At 35.9% G+C, this 21,767-nt stretch overlaps 1 protein-coding gene across 1 annotated transcript in view; it reads left to right on the forward strand.

The window, feature by feature from the left end:
* Positions 1-15,160, forward strand: part of GLS (glutaminase) — a 46,260-nt gene extending 31,100 nt beyond the window's left edge. Inside the window, exons 11-14 of the mRNA XM_072419151.1 lie at positions 3,426-3,487; positions 4,528-4,604; positions 4,978-5,041; positions 7,877-15,160. Coding sequence (XP_072275252.1) covers positions 3,426-3,487; positions 4,528-4,604; positions 4,978-5,041; positions 7,877-8,033 — 360 coding nt within the window. The 3' untranslated portion in view covers positions 8,034-15,160. The remainder of the gene's footprint in view (positions 1-3,425; positions 3,488-4,527; positions 4,605-4,977; positions 5,042-7,876) is intronic.
* The last annotated feature ends 6,607 nt before the right edge of the window (positions 15,161-21,767 follow it).

A 21,767-nucleotide genomic window follows, 5' to 3' on the forward strand; every position in this document is an offset into this window, starting at 1 on the left:
TGTTTCCTTATGTCGAAGGAAAGGCAGCATCTGAAGAAAGGGAATAAATGTCAGTAGGAAGGAATCTTCAGGTATAGTGGGTGAGCTTTTAAAAAGTAGAAGACTTTGAGGATTGCCAGCAGGGCAAGTAACAAAAAGAATTAAAAGAAGGACAGAATTGGGTGAGTATCTGTGCTTTCCTAATACCATATTCACACTTTTTGCTTTTTAAAACCTATATATTCCTTTGAAGCGTTGCTTGAAAAAAAAAATTCTTAACACTGTGGGCTCTATTTATAAAACTGGAAATCTGATATTTTTTCGTAGGAATCAGTTACTGCTATTGAAACACATGGACATTGAAGATTACCACCAGGGAATGTTTGAGCAAATGCCTGATTCCCTGTTTTATAAATAGAGCCCAATGTGGAATTTCCAAAATGATAATCCATTAGTACCACATTCCAAGCATCAATAAGCAAGACTTTTATTCACTCGAGTTGCAATAATGCTTAAGCTTCAAGCACAACCTTTGACCTATAGAGGCCTTTTTGGCACTTTGTAAACTTTAGAGTTTAGCTGAGATAAACTCAAATTTATACTTTACATAAAATGGTTGACAACCACGTATGTAAAAAGGACAGCACTAGGCCCACTTGGCCAGTTTTTTTTATTCTGAAAACATTTGAAACCTCCTTGTCCTAAATTTGGGTTCTTCCAGTTCGTCTCTCACAGTGTATGGGGTTTGCACAGCCTTTCTGCCTGACCCACACCTGGTCTTAAGCCTTGTACAGACATCTAATGGATGTCAGATGATCTTGCATGATCATTTCCAGTGAGGGATGAATGATTGAGCGATATACACATAGCAATGTTATGTTCACTGGAGCAAGGAGTGGGGAGGATGAGCAAGTGGTACCCCACTGTGCTCTCCCCTGTAGTGGATTGATAACACCAGAAGATCACTGTGCACATGTCAGATGAACACAATTATCTTGGGTGACAATTTTTCTGACATGCACATGTAGCTTAGGTTCCATTTCCCAACTTATTCTCCATCTCTATCGTGCAATTCCTGGCTTGGCAGAGGGATAAAATGTTTGGCTCACTAATTTTGCCCAAGACACTGGACCTAGATCCTAAATAAAGAGCCACAAATGTACAGCACAATTACCTGCAGTCTTGTCCGGGTCCTTAAAAACACCCTTTCTATGTGAAATGGACTTGAATACTGTCAAATATGCCACACTTTTTACTGCATCAAAAAGCAAGTCTTTACTCTCCACAACTCCACCAAATCGCACTTTTCTTAGTGCAATGAGAGTTGTTCACCATTGTTATAATACTGTGACACACTTCTTTACTCCCTGCCACTGCAAAAAAAGTGCACTTCTCTCTGTGCCACTGCATTGAAGCTTAAGAAGTGGTGGAAATTCCTGCTTTGATGTTTTGAGATCATTACTTGAAATCTCAGTCAGGGTTTTTTTTAGCTGAATTACCATTTTATCTAATTGTCATATCACAAGACATCCCATTCATCTCCCCCAATGCTTTTACTAAGTCCAATCACTGGTGTAGAAAGAATGGGAATGGCAAACATATGTAGCACTGTGTGAGTGCCCACCAAGTTCAGCTTCTCAGAAGTCTGGGTTTTGCTACACCAGATGAAACAAAATCATTCCTGACCCCAAGTATAGTATGTTGAGGTTGGATCAAAATCTAGCCTCCTAGCCTTTGGTAACTATTAGCTTGCATAAAGCATTGATCTGACCACATCTGGAATATGCAGTCCAGTTTTGTGCACCAGTTCACAAAAAGGACATTGTGGAATTTGAGAGAGTGCAGAGAAGGGCAACTAAACTAATAAAATGAATGGAGGAGCTCAGCCTGAGGAGAGATTAGCTGAACTGAATCTATTTTCCTTTGAGAAGAGACGTATAACGGGGGATATGATCACCCTGTATAAATATATAAATGATCCATATAGAGAACTCTCTTCCCAATTATTCACTTTAAGATCTTTACAAAGAACAAGAGGGCACTCTTTGCGTCTGGAGGAAAAGAAGTTTGAAGTTTAAGCTCCGGATAAGGAAGGGATTCTTCACTGTAAGGTCTGTGAAAATGTGGAATTGGCTCCCTCAGGAAGTAGATTCAGCAACTACTATAGATTGCTTTAAGAAAAAGCTGGATGATTTCTAGAAGCACAGAATATAACTGGGGATTAAAGCTTTGAAGTAAAGATAATGGAGACTTCATGCAGGGAAATCCGATTGCCTCATGGAATCAGGAAGTATTTTTTCCCCATTTGAAGCAAATTGTATATTGTTTTTTTGCTTTCTTCTCGATCAACTATGTCTTTTAAAGTTTTATATCTGGGATATGTTTATTTCCCTAGTGGTTGAACTTGATGGACTTATGTCTTTTTTCTACCTAACTATATAATATTATTAGCATAATTGTGTTTTCCAAATCCAGTGATCTAGGTAGATGAAAAGCACGCATGTAATGAGTAAAGTTGGGATTTTACTTACATTATCTCCTTCCTTGCACTTGGCACCTATTATTATTATTATTAAACAGGATTTATATAGCTCCTAGCCAAGGATAATGTCACCATCCTTCCTGCTAGAGTCCAGTAGAAATCGGAGCAGGCTAAACCTCCTAGCAATGAACGAGAGGGTCTTCTCATCTGTCCTGCACACTACAGGAAAGAAGACTACACACTACTACTTTAATGTTTTACCATCACTGTTGTTGTAAAGTTTTCTACAGCACAACCCTTTTTACTGTAGAAAACGTCTTTTCTGTATGTTTGTTCTCTGCACCATCCCTGAAATAAAACTGTCATCTGCTAAATCATTATAATAGCTCAATTGAACATATTTACAAATCACAATTTTGAAAGTTGTGCCACAAATGCTGGCAGAGAGCAAAGGATTTCTTGTGGTCTTCTTGCAACTGATCTTGTCCACATTGCTGACTTGCCGTGCTTTGTTCTGCACTGCGTCCCTGTGAGATGGTAACCATCTTGGAAAAAGCCAGAGCTTTTCTTCCATATATCTGAGTCTCCAGGAGGGAATGCTGTGGGCAGCACAGTAGTGACTGCAGATATACAGCTTTGAGGCTGTATACACAGGAGTGCTTCAGCACTTTTTACTTGCTATTTTGAAAACTTCAAAAAATCAATTAAAAAATTAAACCAAACTGCTCATTTTTCAATATGACTTCAAGAAAATTTACTAAAAAGTGAAAGTGGGGACTTTTGTGTCCCTAAACTGGGAACCCCCCAGTTCTCATTTCCTAGCATAGAGTAGGCAAGGCTTATAGGACCAGTCTCTGTATCCAGTTACATTGTGCTTCTGCTCTGTGTTAACAAAGTGTTACACTATTATATCTCACTATTGATTAGCATTTTATTTATTGTAAAAAGTTTTTTTTTCTTCTAGGTAAAATCTGTGATAAATCTGCTATTTGCTGCATATACTGGAGATGTTTCAGCTCTTAGAAGGTACATTTAATGTCCTAAATATAGATATAGCAGAAATAAAATTAAATGACAACACTTAAAACTGATATTTCAGTTTTGGGTTAGCATTGATGGGATAAATTATCCACTGGTTTCTGTATATGTCCCAAAGACAGCAAGGATAACATTTTTGGTCATAAGTTCAGACGTCACCTTTTTTTAGGAGGGAGGCTGAGCTAAGGCAAATAAATCTGCCTATCATTGTCACTTATAGATATGAGAAACCAGTATGCGATGCAACCATATTACCTACTGTATATACTGAAATATCAGTTATCCAGGGCCAGGTGTTTATATTGTATTGCATTTTTTCCGGTGACAGCCAGCAATGGGACATTATATACTGACAAGTGACGACCATTACTGTGGCATCATAATGCCCAGGGACCACTGATGCCTGAGCAATTTTTACTCCTGCTGATGAAGGGGCATTTATTGCTTTTACTTATCACTAAAACTGGGGCATTTATTTTCTTCCTCTGATGCCAGGGCATATACCTATATATTACTCCCACTGATGCCTGGACACATTTTGCTCCTACTGACCACTTATAAAAGGGCATTTATTACTCCTATTGACCCCCCAATACCTTAGCATTTATTACTACCACTGATATCTGGTCATTCTATACCTCTGGTGCCTTAGCACTTTTTGCTCCAATGAAGCACTGATCCTGGGGCATTTAGCGTTCCTACTAAAAACTGATTCTGGAGTTTTGACATTCAAACTTCTTGGCTGTAGTCAGGCCCTCTGCCTTTTCACATACAATTCAAGACTATTTGTCTAAGAATGCCTCTCTACAGAGGATTATAAAACGAAGGTAAGAAACCAAATGCTAGTCAATTTACTTAGTTGTATTGCACAAATGTAAATATTTTAACAACTACACAGCTGTTTTCATTGGTGTAGTTTTATTATTTGGGTTGAAAGCTTTGAAATCTTTTATAATATTGATTTCTTCTTTTCTATGTCTTCAATTTTAAAATGTTCCCATTCCTTTTTTTCTTTTTGTGAATTTAAGATTTGCTTTGTCAGCAATGGATATGGAGCAACGTGACTATGATTCTCGCACAGCATTGCATGTAGCAGCAGCAGAAGGTATGCGCTTACACCTTTTTAATTCTTTGTACTGTATTTAAAGAAACATTTTCAGGGAAAATTATCTGTGCTAAAATCTCTAAAAGATTGTCACCTTTAAATGTGTTTGAACTCATGTTTTGCTGGTCAGATTGAAAGATCATTCTTACTTTTAAGATACACTTATCTCAATACTCATTCATTATCCTTCTGAATACAGTTTATACCTGTAGTAGTTTCTGTACCTTTGTATTTTCACAATCCTCTAAATAAAATGTTCAATAGAAATAAACAGCAATGACCTTGTTCTAAACTCCTTAAATGTAAATATTGCAGAAATTACATTTCATACTCAGACATTTTGTGATAGTCTTATCATTTTTATTGATTACAGGTCATGTTGAAGTTGTGCGCTTTCTCTTAGAAGCTTGCAAAGTTAATCCTTTTCCGAAAGACAGGTGAGTAAGTTAATGATGACATGCAAATACTTTTTGTAAAATGTCTTCCGCATGTTTCCATTAGAACATTTCTTTTGTTTTCTTACAAATATTATAGACTTCACCTTCATCTGAATATAGTTTTTAGGACATGGTGCAATACAAGACAGATACTGTAGGAATTACCAGAAGTCCCAAGCTCATAAAACACAATACCAAAATTATTTAGCAAATGTAATGAAATTTAAATGTGGCGCTTGTGCTGTCAAGCACTATGTATATACATGGATTTACTTTGCAACTAGTTAAGTGGCTAGTTAAGTTAATGGCTTCTGTACCTCCTACCACTTTCCACCCTTAGGTATTGGTAACTAAGCTCACCCACTGATAATCAAAACAATGGGAGGTAAAATGCAATTCAGGGAATCTTCAAATATCCCTCAACAATGTGAGGAATTCCGAAAAAGTGGCTGTGGCACACAGTTATGTATGGGAATAAAATAGTAAACTCTATACTGTTTGGCCCATCTAATATATAATCACATAAAACATGGCTATGCCACTATAGAAAAATCTTTAATATAAATTTTGTATTAGATCTAAAGAGTAATAAATACCAAAGCATCAACATCATCCAACTTCATGAGCATCAGTCCTGTTAATAAGTAATAATAACTCATGACTCCAAGACCCATACTATTAATGGAGTATATTGGATTAGTTTCTGATTAGACTGCCAACTAGACTTTACACATATTGATATAATAATTCATTAACCTTAATGAACACACTGCTGCCTCAGGGAAGACACTACATGACAGTAATAGTAGCTAACAACGAAAGAAGATGGGAAAGATAATGGTAGTGGTTTAAATCCAGAAGATACACTGTTACTGTAGGAGACAAGTCGTGGTTTCAAAAGGCTAATAAAATTAATTGTGGGGTGGGGGAGAAATTATCCACCCAAGACTCTGTATATTCTTTTTATGATAATCATACCACAAATAAAACAAATATTTAAATATTAAATATTTATATAATATATAAAAACTTCTATAAAAACTGATAACATACACAAATTATTTAATTGCTCTGAAGTACTTCTAGACTGCCTATTAATTCCACTGTACATAAATCAGTAATGTAGATACACTCAAATAATACACAAATATCCATAACTTAATACAATCTATTTAAATAGGAAACAGTGTAGCAAAACAACCCATACTAATTGAATTCATATCACTATCAATGTGTATAATTCTTGAACATGCAGCCTAAATCTCCATTACAGGTCTAAACATGAAGTTCTCCACTGCCAAAATTCTCATGGAGAGCAGCAGATGCATTTAACCTGATGAATTTACAAAGGTTACACCCTTCCTTCCAGACATAGTTGTAATTTAGAAAGATTACAGTGCAGGGTGGGGATATTTTCAGGATTTCAAAAAATGCTCTGAGCTTATGAACTGTGAAATGTAGCATATAGAATCCAGTGTTCTCCCCAGCCTCTTTTAGGTGGGTGCACAACCCGGCACTTTTCAGTTACCAGCGTTGGGTCACAATATAGGAGCTGCCACCCACCTACAATTTCTTCCCATTCAGACTAAAAAAAAAATCTGGGTTGAACACTTGAATTAAAATATCTATCTATATATATATATATATATATATATATGCACCAAAACATTTTCTTACAATCCTACAACAATATTAAAGGGGTTAAGGAGAGAATTATGTTATTAACAAGAACATATACCTTAATATTAAACCCTCAAAACACTTAGCAAAAAACAATATATATATATATATAATTGTAGGCAACCAGCAGGAAAGGTACTAGAGGATGGAGATATTTGCCCAGGATTCCTATCCTGTGGGATCCAGGTGGTCTGTGTGAGGGGGCTCTGCTGAAGAGACAGAGACAGGTGCTCTGTGTGAGGGAGCTCTGCTGAAGGGACACAGACAGGTGCTCTGTGTAAGGGATGTGCTGGAGACACAGACAGGTGTTCTGTGTGAGGGAGTTCTGCTGAGAGACACAGACAGGTGCTCTGTGTGAGGGAGCCCTGCTTGAAAACACAGACAGGTGGTCTGTGTGAGGAAGAGGAAAACACCCTAATGGAGAGGGCTTGAGAGCGTTCAGCTCCACAGTGTTCGTGAAAAAGAGAGAGGTTCATGAGAAAGAGAGAGAGACAAGACTCTACAGACAAGGTGACTCTAGTTTTCTGCCTATTTGAAAATGGACTGGTATAGAGACAGGACAGCTGAAAATGCTTTTGTGTATATATATTTATATTTATTTATATTTATTTATATATATATATATATATATATATATATATTTATACCCTCTTTATGAAGGTATATGTTCTTGGTAATAACATAATGCTTTCCTTAACCTTTTTAATATTGTTGGCATTGTAAGAAAACTTTTTTTTATATTGCATTTACCAAGCATCTTGTTCTCCAAAGTCAGTGTGAGGTTTTGACATATCCATTATACCCAGTGGAAAATGTGTTTGTTGCCAGTGCAGTTTGCAGCAATTTTTTTCATGAAAGGTACAGTAAAAAAATTAAAGGGTTAGTTGTGGTATGATCTTTTTGTAATCAGTTAGTGTGCCTATATGCTTATCATGCTTAAATGGAGAAGCAAAAATGTCTGCTTGTTTGATATCCCAGTTTAAATGCTCACGTGCAACTCAGGCAAAGTCGGGCCCTATTTCCCACATAAACGTATCTTTTCAGTGTCATAGAATTCTTTTCTTCCGTTCATGTAGCCTACAAGTATGTTAATGAACAATGAGTTAATGACAAATGTTATGCAATGCAAAGATAACACAATGTTTCCTCTTCCAGATGGAATAATACTCCAATGGATGAAGCTATGCACTTTGGACACCATGATGTGGTAACAATCCTTCAGGAATACCAAAACAATTATAAACCTATGGAGCAAACTGATACTGAAAAGGAAGAGCAGACTGTTCAAAAGAACCTGGATGGGTTGCTATAGGATTGAAACACAAAGATCACAAATTTGCACATGTTGTAGAATCCTATAAAGTGTGTGTATTTTTTATCTTATAGTGCTGTATATTTTAAATGAAGACTATCTTTCAGTGTTATTTTTCTTGTTGGATCCTCAGGATGAAATTTTAAAGAAAAGCAACAAAGGCATAGCCTCTTTATTATCCCCTAGAGCTGCCAAAGTAAAGCTGTGTGACTTTCTTCCTTGGCATCCGTGGGTAAAATTTATGCTGCATTAATGTGCTTTCCTTTTACTGTGAGTTTTGTGAAGTGATGTTTTAGAAACTGTCGCTAAAAAATCCACAAAAAATGGTGAAATGTAAGCAACCTTGTACACATATATGTAGTCACTAATAATAGTTAAAAATAACATAGTGGAACACAAGTGGAAGTAAGAAACTTTTGTTTTTCTAAAATTGGTAACAACATAACTTTTCCACTGAAGGGTCACTTTGCGCTATGTTAAAAATGTCTTATTTATCATGTGATATCCCTTTCGCCAGACATCTTAGTTCTGTGTGCGTTTTCGTTCATTTTGTGATTTCTGAGTAAGGTGTGTAACTGTTTCCGCTGTGGTATGTAAAATGTATGGTGGTTTGTATTATTTACCCTCACATCTGTAAGGTGATAATGAAAACATGAAAGGGACCATTCCCAGCAAACTGGCAAGAAAAAAAATTGTATTTTAGCAGATTAAGAAGTGCATATTACAGTTCACATGACATACAACCAAAATTTTAGTTTCCAGTGGCAGACATGAGATTCAGCCTTGGGAATGATCCTTATCGCTAATTTAATGAACTCAAGAGTTTTAAACTATTATTATTTGTGCTGTAAGCTTTCCATTAGTTTTAATATTTGGATTGGATTATTTAATAACTATGGAAAATGTGAAACTGGTATAGTGTGAGTTAGTTAAATATTGAAGGGGCATTATTAAAGATCCAAAGTTGAACCTGATGGTACGCTACAGCTGTTTAGATGGAACAACTCACAAGTAAAACATTCCTGGGAATTATTTTAAATGTTGACAGTGGGTTATTACATAGCATAAGCTGTATATAAATTATTGCTGCAATATAATATTTTATTTATTTGCTTTATAAAACTTTACGCATCTTTTTCTCTTCCAAAATTCTTTTCTTGCTGCTTCACTGCAGGAGGAAATTTTTGTGTGTTTTGTGAATGAAGACTATTGTAGAATGCTTGGGGTGGATTGCACATCGTTCTTTAACAGAAAGTTGGCCTTCAGCTTTTAATGTTTTCTGTACACATATTAGTAAATTTGCACTGTTCAGTATGCTGTATCTTCTTTAAAAAGCACTGTAAAATCTATTTAATAAGCATTGCATTTTTTCCTATTTTTAGACAAAGACTCCACCGAAGTTTAAAAACTTTTATGGTGTAGTTCAAATGTGCTGTGTTGTATATTAATCGAGGGCTATGCTTGCATAATGTTTATATGTAGGGTATCAGTAAATTTGTTGCAAGAAACTGAATATGGATAGCAAGGTTCCTTGTATGAATGCATGCAATATGTATAATGCTGTCAAACTTGTTATAACTTACAATGATAAAGCATTCTTCTGTTGCTGATACTGTTTTATAGTACTTTAGACCAGCAGTTTGAAAAAAAGGGCAACATTGCAATATAGCAATATATAATTGATTGATACTTTTATTTGGAAGTTAATAAAATAAAGAAAAAGGTACAGATTATACAGTGGTACCTCGGTATAAGTCCAACTTGGTATAAGTCCTGTTTGGACAGTTTTGCTTGGTATACAGCCTTTTTGCTAGAACTTGTTTGGGTCAAAATGAGTCATAACACCGCGCGTTACCCTTATTTACCTCTCTCGAGACAAAGCCACGACTGCCCACGAGTGTGAGAACGCCAGTTGCTACCATTCAGTGAACAACCCGCGTTATAACTCTCTGTGAATTACATAACATCTCCTCCTCCTCCCTTCTCACCACCATCCTAGTAGGCACTCTACTCTTCTCATTATGGTAAAGGGGAGGTTACATTTTCATTTATTTCATCTAATTGCTTTTGTATTTAGTAGTATTAAGCATTTTTAGTATTAAGCAATATTTAAATTATTTTATACAGTCCCATCAATGTATATTATGCCATTAACTATAGGATTTTTTTTCATGGGAACGGATTATTCATTTTCCTTTTATTTCTTAGAGGAAACATTTGTTTGGTATAAGTCCAAGGATCTGGAACACTTTAAAGACTTATACCAAGGTACCACTGTATAAACATATTCTGCCAGGCATTCATCATAAAGTAGGGTTGGAAGATGACACAACTTCAGGCTAAATAGGGATTTTCACCCTTTTGATCCATGATCTTCAAAGATCTCTTTGTGCAATAACAATTGTTTCTTTTGAACAAACCCCTCATCTGCGTTCCCAAAGCATATCTGTACCACATCCCCTATTACATAGACCATTACATTTTTTATCATACATTATCTTTTAATGCTTTCAATCATTTCTAATGTATGTAAATGTAAATACAGCATCTTTTTCAGAACTTGCTACAAATTGGCCCCTTGCTAGTTAACGAAAAAGCAATCTGTGGTGATTTCTGAGTTTAAAATATGCATAAAGTGCCTGTCCGACCATAGCCTTAGCATCGTAGTCCTTCCTAAAGCATATGCCTAGATCCAGTCTTATGTAACATAGAGTATCAGTGATAACATTATTTTAATGACAAAAATGTATGGTTGATATGTACAGGATAAAAACAGAAAGCAAGCAACACATTTCACTGTCTCAAAACATTTTATTTCAGAGCTTTAAATGGAAACAACTGTAACTCAAACAATGCAGAACCAAGGTAGTAATAGTAATCGTGTAAAGTAATCAATACCATGTCACTTTTTATGGTTGGCTGTTAACAGATCAGTGAAATATGAATTTTTACTAATTACAAATGCCTACTGCACATTTAGTTTTGGTCTTATGATTGCAGTTTGTTCAGGGAATTATTTATTTTTATTGACATTGTAAAGGTGAACCAGTTAAATACTATGAAAGAGACAACAATGTAATTTAATATATATTGAGTTTTATGTCATATGATTATTGTAAATGTACATAAAGGAATATAATGCAGATTGTTTATGCTACCAAAGACCAGACAGAGGTTCTTATTACTATGAAAGATTTCCTTAAAATTCCTTAAAATGTAAATGTTAATTGACAGTTTATGATTTCTTGAAACATAAAATGCTAATTTCTGATTGCTATTTTTGCAAATGTTCCATGTGTCTGTATTGTCCATTTTCTCCAGTTTAAGAAACCTTAACTCCAGGTTGCCTTTATCTCCAGCCCTCCTCCCCCAGTTCTTGCACCTGTTGTTTAATAAGATAAGGCCTATAAACTTTCATTTCAGGCGTCATCTATCCTGTCATGTGATGTACAGGAGGGCAGCGCTGGAGTGTGGAGAAGGTGAGCATTGCAAATTTAATAGCAATAAAGTTGCTATCTTTATCCCATTTTCGAGATTTCTTTTTGTGTGGAGCACACACAACAGGAAGTGATAAAAGATCTCTTTAGGTGCAGTAAAGGACCTTTTAGAAGAAAAAAAGGTGTCTCCTTTTGCACTTTTTCCCTCTCTCTCTGTAAAGGTCACTACTCCAAATTTTGGATTTTCTTCCACCTCACCAAAAATATAAATGTCATATAGGGACACACGCTGTAAAAACCTAACAGTAGTTATATCTACTCCCAATTCTAGGTTAAGTTTGAAAACATATACTTTAAATGTAAATAACTATAGAATATCAAGTTCGTTTTACCAGAAGTTTAACCATTCGATAGATATAGGAAAATGGAGCATTAGATTTGTGGGACTTCAGCATACCACTAGACAAATGTGTTAATTTTTTTTACAGAATCAGTTTACTGCAAAACTATATTTGGCTTCTGCTTCCAAATATACATACATGATTCTGCATTGTGCAATAAAATGTGCCCTCTTGAATGTGTAATTTATAATTAGCATTTGTATTGATAAAAGCATGGCTTAAGATTTCCAAGACAAAGATATTCACCTAACTAAACTGGTAGAACAAATATCAAATCACAAAGTAGTCCAGTATACAATATTAAAAACATATTTTGATGTTTGGCAGACCAAGTGCAGGGATAGGGAATTAGTAGATCTGCAGGTTCTGACATTGCAAGTCTATAATGGAATAATCTGTGCCACAATCTTCCAAGTACTGTTGAAACAAACAGATGTGCACAGGCACTTTGACTGCCACAGTTATATATATTTGACCTGGCAACAAAGCTGCAAGGGGTTCAACCACATGGCTTAATAAGGTCTGTGCAGGTCCCCCAAACACTCCCATCCCCACCAGACTTCATGTTTGTTAATCTAAAGCAGGGGTCGGCAAACTCCATCCTTTAGTCCAGATACGGCCTAGCCAGTAGTCCGTCCTGACCTAATGCCGCCTGGTCCAAACCCGGCCGGCAGGGGTCCGCAACCCGCGGCTCCGGAGCCGCATGTGGGGGTAAGGGGACATTCCCTCTCCTCTGTATGCATTGTGGGGTGGAGGGATTTCCTTTCAGGGGTTTCCCTCTACTCCGTATGCATTGCGCAGGAGAGGGATTTCTCTTCAGGGGTGTTCCTAGTGGGGGGTGGAGCCATAAGCGAGGGACTCGAGAGAGAATCCGGCCTAGTGTGCCTTCTTGATATCCTAAAATGGCCTAGTAGCCAAAAAAGTTTGCTGACCCCTGATCTAAAGCATCTGCACACTTCTCAATCAGATGATTCTAAATTCAACCGTTTAAAGAGAAGTGAAAACCTATTTGTAAATTGGTCAGAATGGCTTTGGTGAAGCTGAACCTTTCTAAATAAGTAGATTTGTCAGGTTGGTGGTAAGCTATGCAATTCATTTATTCAAACAATCAGAATTGCATAGCTGCATGATGGTTTGTGGATAGACTGAACTGCATGCATATATTCAGGAGAGTGGAGAATTGTGAGAAGGGAGAAAATTGCATTGATTTTCCTATGTTCCTAAAAACGCCAGCTAGGTAGTCTACCACTAATATGTTTAAATATTACATTAGACATAAAAACATTTTCAAGATGAGAGTATGACTAAAGTAATATTGTTGTGTAATTCTATACAATAAAATATTTTTTTTTTTTTTTTGTTTGTTAGTTTTATCTATAGTATCCCTTATTACGGTATACATATTCAGGTTTGGTCACATTTACATACCAAAACATCTATTATAATATGTATATATGCATATCCAATTAAAGTTGTACTGTTACAAGCAAAACAGTACATTTTTAAAAGGGATATAACATTTTTGTAGACTTATATAGAACATAAAATATATATAAAGTCTCGTCTGAAGATCATAAATGATGGGTTGAATATACCATTGAATACTCTTACAATTACTTCTAGATATGTTTGTGTTAATCATGGGATACACTTAAGAATGTGTGTTCCCTTTCAAGCACAGCATATCTCCTTTTAACAAAAAAAGGCCCTAAACAATAATGTGTCGGACTTGACCTTATGATGCAATATCATCCAAAGTTTCTCCACTGAATGTAATGTACAGAAAGTTTGAATATATCAGTTTTAACAGTATATATAGGTTAAAACGTAATAGTTAATAAAAATCATAGCCCAAACTGCTGTTGAACTAATAGTGTTGATCCACCCAAAAACTGCTATGTTAGATCAGTGTAGGAATCACTATCTTAAGCTATGTATATATGTCAGATGATTCTCGGCCGATAAGAGCTGCAGGACTCATCTCGGACAAGAATCTGACGTGTACAGAGACTGTCCGACGTCCTGTTCTAGCAGATCCATGAACGTCAAAAGACGAACGACTGCCATGGAAGTCAAGGGAGGAGAGTGCGGGAAAGCCGCTCGCTAATGCTACCTCCTTCCCTCTATATTGAACTGAATGGCACTGTATGTACAGCACTCATTCATTCATCTTTCAGTTGTTTGTCCTAATTACAAATATCTAGCGTGTGTATATAGCCTTAGAAATATCTGTCAGGGCCCTAGTGAGGTAATGAGCTTGGTTGATTTTTCATTACTAATATGGCTTGCAGGAGGTTGGGCAATAAGGAGTGGATGCTGGAGAAAGGGACTGAGATATGCAAACCTCCTGAAAGATATCAGAAGCTGGGTTATCAAACTTAACAGGACCTATGCATAAAAAAAATATGTATATATTAGTATTGGGTGGATTGTTCATTTGTTTAGAACATGTAAAAATATTTGAATGTGTACATACAAAATACCTAAAAATGTAAACACCACTGATGAGGTTGCAAGATCATAATCCACGTCGTAGTAATATCCTACCACTAATATTTCTTGGTCAGCTGTCAGAACACTGTCCTGAATTCTTTGTTTGATGCAATAAACCAAAACCCTTTAACCTATTTAAAATATACAACTTTTCTCAATACAATCTGTTTATTTATAACAATTCTGGATTCCTGCCAGTAAAGAAAATATTTTTTTTTCCAGATATGATGATATTAACTAGTTTCCTATAATGCTGTTTTCAAAGTTATACAAAGTAAACAGACTTTATACATAAAGCCAACAAAAAAAAATAAAAAATTCCTGCAGGAACTTCAACTACTTCTTAAGGAAATAAAGTGATAGGCTAATACTGTCTTCTTTTGATTCTACACGATTAACAGCTTCTACATACAAGTGATTGCATACTACAATTTGTTATGTTTTTCATCTGATAGGACTGGTATTAAATTGATACTATACTATAAATATACCGTATTGGCAATATTGGTATAGTTGCTTTACAAATGGTACAAAAACACCGGTCTTTGTTATTTAAATTGTGCAGTATATAGCTGTCCTGAGCTAAAAGAATATTTATTAAATTCTTGTTTTATTTGTATTAGTAATACATGTTGGTAATTGTATCTCAAAATGAATTTTAATGAAAGTTCTAGACAGTGCTGAATGTATTGTTCAAATGACTTAATATTATTTAAAATGCAAATGGCGACAGTGCAAAGTCTTATTTGTTCTAGTGTTGCTTTTTAGTGCATAATAAAGCAATGTTGAAGCCAAATGTTTGAAGTTCTTTTTCGTGACAGACATGATCCCTGCCATTGTCAGCTTTGTTTGAATTGAACTATCCATGTAATAACAGTGGATTACATTTTTGTTTCACACTCTGTGAATATCTGCACAGTAATCATTCGTAATTAATTTTTAGTATGTGCTGACACACTGCTGAAGAAAAGGCTGCTGTATAAGGACAATGTACATAAACCACAGTCATAAGATTACTGCTGGTACCAATATGTCTACAGAACATATTAACTTTAAATCACATCCTGACACTTCATGGACGGCAGATAAAATTTCCCAAGCTGGTCCACTAACTTTCAATGACTAGAAAAAGAAGTATTTGTTTAAAAATGAGTAAAGATGTTTACTGCTTATGGAATTGTATTCACCATTAAATAGGCCTTAATATTCATATATCCTATATATACCCATATTACTTGGGTTAGAAATGGAGATGGTAAAACGCCACTGTGCTATCAAAGGAAGCAGAATGAGCACATGTAACTAAAAGATATTCTTCTTTAAACTCCCAAGACTGTACACATATCTTCTATTGTTCCTCATGTGTCACTCAATCCAAGACGACGGCAATGAGCTTAGTCTGTGTTTGTAGAAATATTGGACAAGCTTTTATAGAGCTTTTACTCTCATCATTCGAGGATATGTCCACTTTTAGTGGGAGTATGCAGAGCCCTGGAATGTATGACTACTGTACCGGGCCCTTTGAGATCCTGGTATAGATTTACATTTTGCCAGCATATTATTTGTCTATTACAATAACGCCATCTTACACAAGCATTTAACCAGTTAGGGTCAACAGCCCCCCATCCCTATCCCTTCCAGTCGGCAGATGACCTTGTGCAACAGCTGTGGCCCATGTTGACATAAGACACTACTGAATCAGCCAACCACAACATACTAAGCATGTGCAGTCATTTCAAATAGGTGTATACCTTCCTAACTTCCCTAAAATAGCATGATGTAACTCAATACTACAGTGTCCCATTTATGCTTACTAACAAAAAGAAAAAAACTCAAGTAAATGGTTCAATGTTCTAAAATTTTAATGCACATCACTGTTTAATATTTGAGTTACGTATGTAGTCACTTTAGGGCCTAACGGTAACATGTCAACTTTCAAGCAGATGGTTTCTCTTTTGGGGCCTCCAAAGGAAATTATAGGAATAACTGGCCAAAGCCAATATAGTAGGTGCCCACAGAAGATCATTGATTTGAGGTCTCTAGTAGGATTTACTTCTGTGCTGGGGAAATCGAGGGTGGCCAGTTGGCCCCAATTTTTTTTAAACAAAAGTCTTATTGAAAAAAAATTAGGAAGTAAGGCAGGTACAGAATCCAAAGCATACGTAACATATTTAGTTAAAGGCAGGTACACTAATAAAAGATTAAATGCCAAAGGTTATTAAATAGGTCCCAACTCCCACGTGAAGCTAAACCATCAATAAAATACAGTCAAGTGAGGATGGAATAAGGTAATGGATGTAAGGGACCAGATCAAATCAAATTTGGCCATGTTATTTAGTTCTTGGGCCATCTGTTTTTCTTGTACAAGAGTCCAAGAGACGCTCTGTTTTACCTCTCTAAAGCAGATAGAGATTGTTAAAATGTGTCCTTAAAATTTTTACATAGAGTATTATACTTGTGCATAAAGTAATATCAACTTGGAACAAGCATAATAGAATAGAGAAAACTTTTAAGTTATATACTTGCCAGTGAATAATAAAAATAATAAAAATATTTAAGCCTTTGGACCAATATAACAGCCAGAAAACATGGGCATACCTAGCCCTCATACCTCGCCAACCAAAGAAGCGCCTAGCGGAAATAATACAATACAGAATGAAGAAGGCTTACAGAATTGATATTTACATGAAAAATAAAACTAATATAAAAGATAAGAAAACAAAAAAAAAATGAGGCTACCAGACAATTCCCACTTTGGTAATCATATAATTGACCACACCGTTGGTAGACCAATGCAGGTAACTTTATCAAAAGAGCTCCAATGCTCTGTGCCATAGAAATGTAAAATGCCTGCCCTATATTATATACTGCAGTCAGACAAGTCAATGCTATACATTTTCTGTAGAGGTTCTCTATTGTTTGGCCAAGTACCCTAGGTACCAATAAGTGAGGGTCAAACCAACCAACAGGAAGTGAAATTACCTGATGAGAAAAAAAGGAAATAGAATAGAAAGACTGGTCAGGAAAAAACAGCAGAGAATGCACAAAGAAGCCTGAGGATTGAAAAACCTGATGGTCATCCCTCCTCCAATATCTAACTGTCCTGGCCCCAAGTTCTAAAAATAATGCAAAGAATTCCAATAGAGTGGGTCAAGATATATACGAATTCCAGAAGCCCAGAGTTCTACATGTTTAGTCAAGATATACAGGTCACGTAACGTTGGAGAAGAGACCGACCTACAGTTCCCAGAAATAAGACATCTTGCTGCAGTCAAGAAATCGGCAATCAGCTTATTATTATGTAGTGGAGAATCGGTCTATATCATCAGCCCCATAAGTGGGTAAGTGGATCCAATACAATATAGAAGTCCAGCAGTTGTGAAAATGATTTGTGTCTTGCCAATAAGAGGCAATAATTGGGCAGGTGCAGAATACGTGATATAAAGTGCCCACAGTGCCAACAAAGATTACTGGCAGAGGTGTAGATTTCATGCAGCCTATCAAGTGTAGGGTACCATTTTCTCAATGAATTTGTCTCCATATCACAAGGAAGTTCTTTTCAAAATATTCTCTTTTTATAAGAGGGACCGCTGTCTGTGTTTCTGTGTTTATTACCTCATAAGTATCTGTGATAGGTCCCCAATCAAGAAGGGCCCTCAAGACAAATCTTTACCTTTAAAAACCTCTATATTTAGTTAAATGATTGTGTGTAATGGCTGATTTGAAGATCGCTATAAAAAGAACTGTAAGGGGTCTCCTGTGAACTTTGAATTTCATTAAAAAAGTCACTTTTATATGCAAGGTTACTATCTGACCATAGTAGGAAAAAGTGATTTCGGCCACCAAGGTTAGACCATATGTTATGTTACGCTATCTGTGATCTGAGGATTATAAGGAAAAAAATTAAGCAAGGACTGGCCAGTAGACAGACACATTTATGATTACATAGGAGCAAAACCCGTCTTGTGAATTGCATTGGGGTAAAAGAGCCAGGTCTGATACCAGATATGCGAACCCCACAAAAAAGAATTAAGATGTATGGGAGCCAATCACAATTTCTCTAATTCTGTTGTTACCACTCTGCCCACAGATCATCTGTCCAGCTACTTGCAGCATCCCCATCTTCTTAGCCCTCCTTCCGCCTCCGTCACCCAATCTAACACTGAGCAGGCGCGAGATCAGGTGACATAGCCTGCGGTAGATGAAGAGACAATCTCACTGTGCATGCGTGAGATCTGCATTTTTTTCCCCCATTGAAGAAAAAGCTCCAAAATTGGGCATGTACAGAATGAGCAGCCAGAAGCCTCCTGCATGATGTGTGTATCCCAGGAGGTTCTGCGAGAGAGGGGGACTTAACTTTTTTTAATTAATTTTTTACGTTATTTAAAAGGGTTGTCTACCCTTTTCTGTAAGGTAAACATTTTAGTTTAGGTCTGATTTAACAATGTCTCTTTTACCATTGTGATCTGAATTCATGATAGGCATGTAAAAAAATTACTTCTTTTACCCCTGCCAAGTGGTGTTAGACCTTAAACCATGCAAAATCCAGTTAGAAGCCACAGTTTAAGGAACCCCCAGCAAACTCCGTAGGAACCCTAGGCTGAGAATGTCATAACTACCCTGCATCCGCTTTAAACAAATTTCAGAGTTTCCCCAAATTACCAATTTAAATCTATGAAATCTAAATAAAAAAAAAATAAATAAAAATGTCATATATATATCTGTATCTGTTTTATTATTTTGTAACCCATCAGATATTTAGCTACAGAAGAGCTCCCAAATGTAAAAATAAAATAAAAGTAGTAAATTAAAGATAACTAAGTGGATAACTAAGGACATCTAGTGGTGTATGTGATAATTTGCATATTATTTTTTACATTTTTGTGGCTGATCATTCCTCAGGACCAAAATACTAAACCTCTTCAGAAGGGGATCTGTCACTGAGATCCTTTGAGATTTAAAAGACATTTTAAGACACTTTCAGAGTCCTTTAGGTCTTACTGCCTTTACCAGCCTGGCTCCTTCCAAAAGTGCAACTTGCTACCATTTCTTCCTCAGTTAGATGCATATACACCCAGCTTTCCACATATTCTAAAAAATTAATGGGATTATTCCGACCCAGCTATTTTCTTTTATTATTCTATGATACAACTTGTAATAAAGGACCCTATTTGAAAGTTGGGTAAAGTGATAGTAAAAACATTGGTTGAACTCCAGCAGCAGTCTTTTTTTTTCTCCTATGAACATCAGTGACGGTGCCTTTTATCCTCATTTGGACACCAATGATGGCAGACTTCTCCTCACTTGCGATGTTTGTTTTTTATTCCCACTGATATCAATTATATTATTATTATTATTAATATTAATATTAATAATAAACAGGATTTATATAGTGCTAATGTATTATGCAGCATTGTACACTGAATAGGGATTTCAAATGACAGACAGATACAGACAGTGACACAGGAGGAGGAGAGGACCCTGCTCCAAAGAGCTTACAATCTAGTATATGGCTTTTTTTCTACTACTGATAATGTAATTACTTTTTTTCCAAATAGAAACATTTATATGGCTTAGTTTTTCTCACCAACCACAACAATAGGGGCTTTGCAGCAAATGATCAGCGATGTATGATCAGTAAATGTACAAGGGCACTATTCTATTTACCCAGCCTGTGCTGTAAGGTGCTGACTATTTTACTGTTTTACAAAAAAAACAGTTGCTGCTTACTATGTAGTATTGCAAGAAAGGTTCTGATTTAGGGTAAGCTTACATTACCTTTAACTTTATGTCTGGTGTGCAGAAAAACTGTGTAAGGTTTTTTTTAAATGATACTGATTTTAAGCTAAAGTTTTTGACTCAATATTCAATACCACAATACTATTCTTCATTATACTTCAGGCCCTATTTTTTCCAAAAAAAAGTAAGACCTTGCACCATGCAAAAAACATGTGGGCTGCATTTTTTTTTTTTAATCTCAAACTTCTCATGATGTACGTTTGTAATCATTTGGAAATGCCATGAGAGCCAGCTATTGCTATCATCATTCCTGACTTAGGCTACATACACACATGCACGAATAATACCTGAACAATACACAAACATTGACCAACAAATCAACGATTATTCACAATTATTTTGAACGACAATCTAGTATACGATTTTGTACATGCTGTAATGATACGATTGTTCACAGATAATCCACCAATAATGTACACAAAATACATGCGATTGTTTGAAAGATGCAGGAAGTGCATCTTGCATATATATTTAAGTATATATATACATACATACATACACACACATATATATATATATATATATATATATATATAAATATATATATATATATATATATATATATATAAATATATATATTTATATAAACACACAGGTATTGTGCTGTTGTGAGTTGCAATGAAGATTCTTTAGTGCACATGCACAGAACCATCCCCAATCTCTGAACAACCGTACACACTATAGATAGCGAATGATCGCCACCCAAACGGATCCGCCAGAGTGGTTATTCGTTTCCAATGACAATCCTCGTTCATCGGTGTTGTTTGGCCTGTCAATGTGCACTTTTTTTGTTAATGATAATCAAAAGATCATGATCATTCGTTTACAACGACAACTATCTGACGTATGTACGTAGCCTTAACTGTTACAGGTGATACAACTGGTATTTGGTTACTTGAATGATACACTCCTTATTTTTGCATCGTTTCCAATATTTTGTCCATCTGAATACAAGGTGTGAGGTAAGTTCCCATCTTTAAATGTAATGTCTGGAGACTTATAAAACACATCTATAGCTATAGTCCTACTTATGATCTGCGTAGTACTTGTATTGTATGTAAATACTCAATCCTCTTCTAGAACAATGCACAGCCACTGCATATCACAGTCCTTGCTGCTGTACAATATACCAGAGTCCAGTGAAAGTTACTGCAAAATATGAATGTTGGGACAAGGTAAGGTAATAATGTTATGAAGAATGGTGAATATCTAATATAATGAGGTGCCACATCCCAAAATTGAACATACAAATTTAAGGGGGAAATAAAGAGGAAAATGTGGGACTTTTAAGCCACTCTATTTATACACTTAATTCAACCATAACAATTGATATAAAATCTTTACTAATATTTATTCTTCATAAGACATTAAAAAACATTTAAAATTTAAAAATAGCACAAAATAATCCTGACATAATTTTGACACTGTTGATCACCCCCTTCTAATACAAATCATGCGCTCCATTAGTATCTGTGACACTGGTCTCTCTTGGTTTGCTTCCTATCTGTGTGACCGCTCCTTTCAAGTTTCTTTCAATGGTAACTCCTCCTCACCCACTCTCCTCCCTGTTGGTGTTCCCCAAGGGTCAGTCCTTGGACCGGTTC

This window comes from Pyxicephalus adspersus, chromosome 7 (genome assembly GCF_032062135.1).
Source record: "Pyxicephalus adspersus chromosome 7, UCB_Pads_2.0, whole genome shotgun sequence".
Taxonomy (NCBI): domain Eukaryota; kingdom Metazoa; phylum Chordata; class Amphibia; order Anura; family Pyxicephalidae; genus Pyxicephalus; species Pyxicephalus adspersus.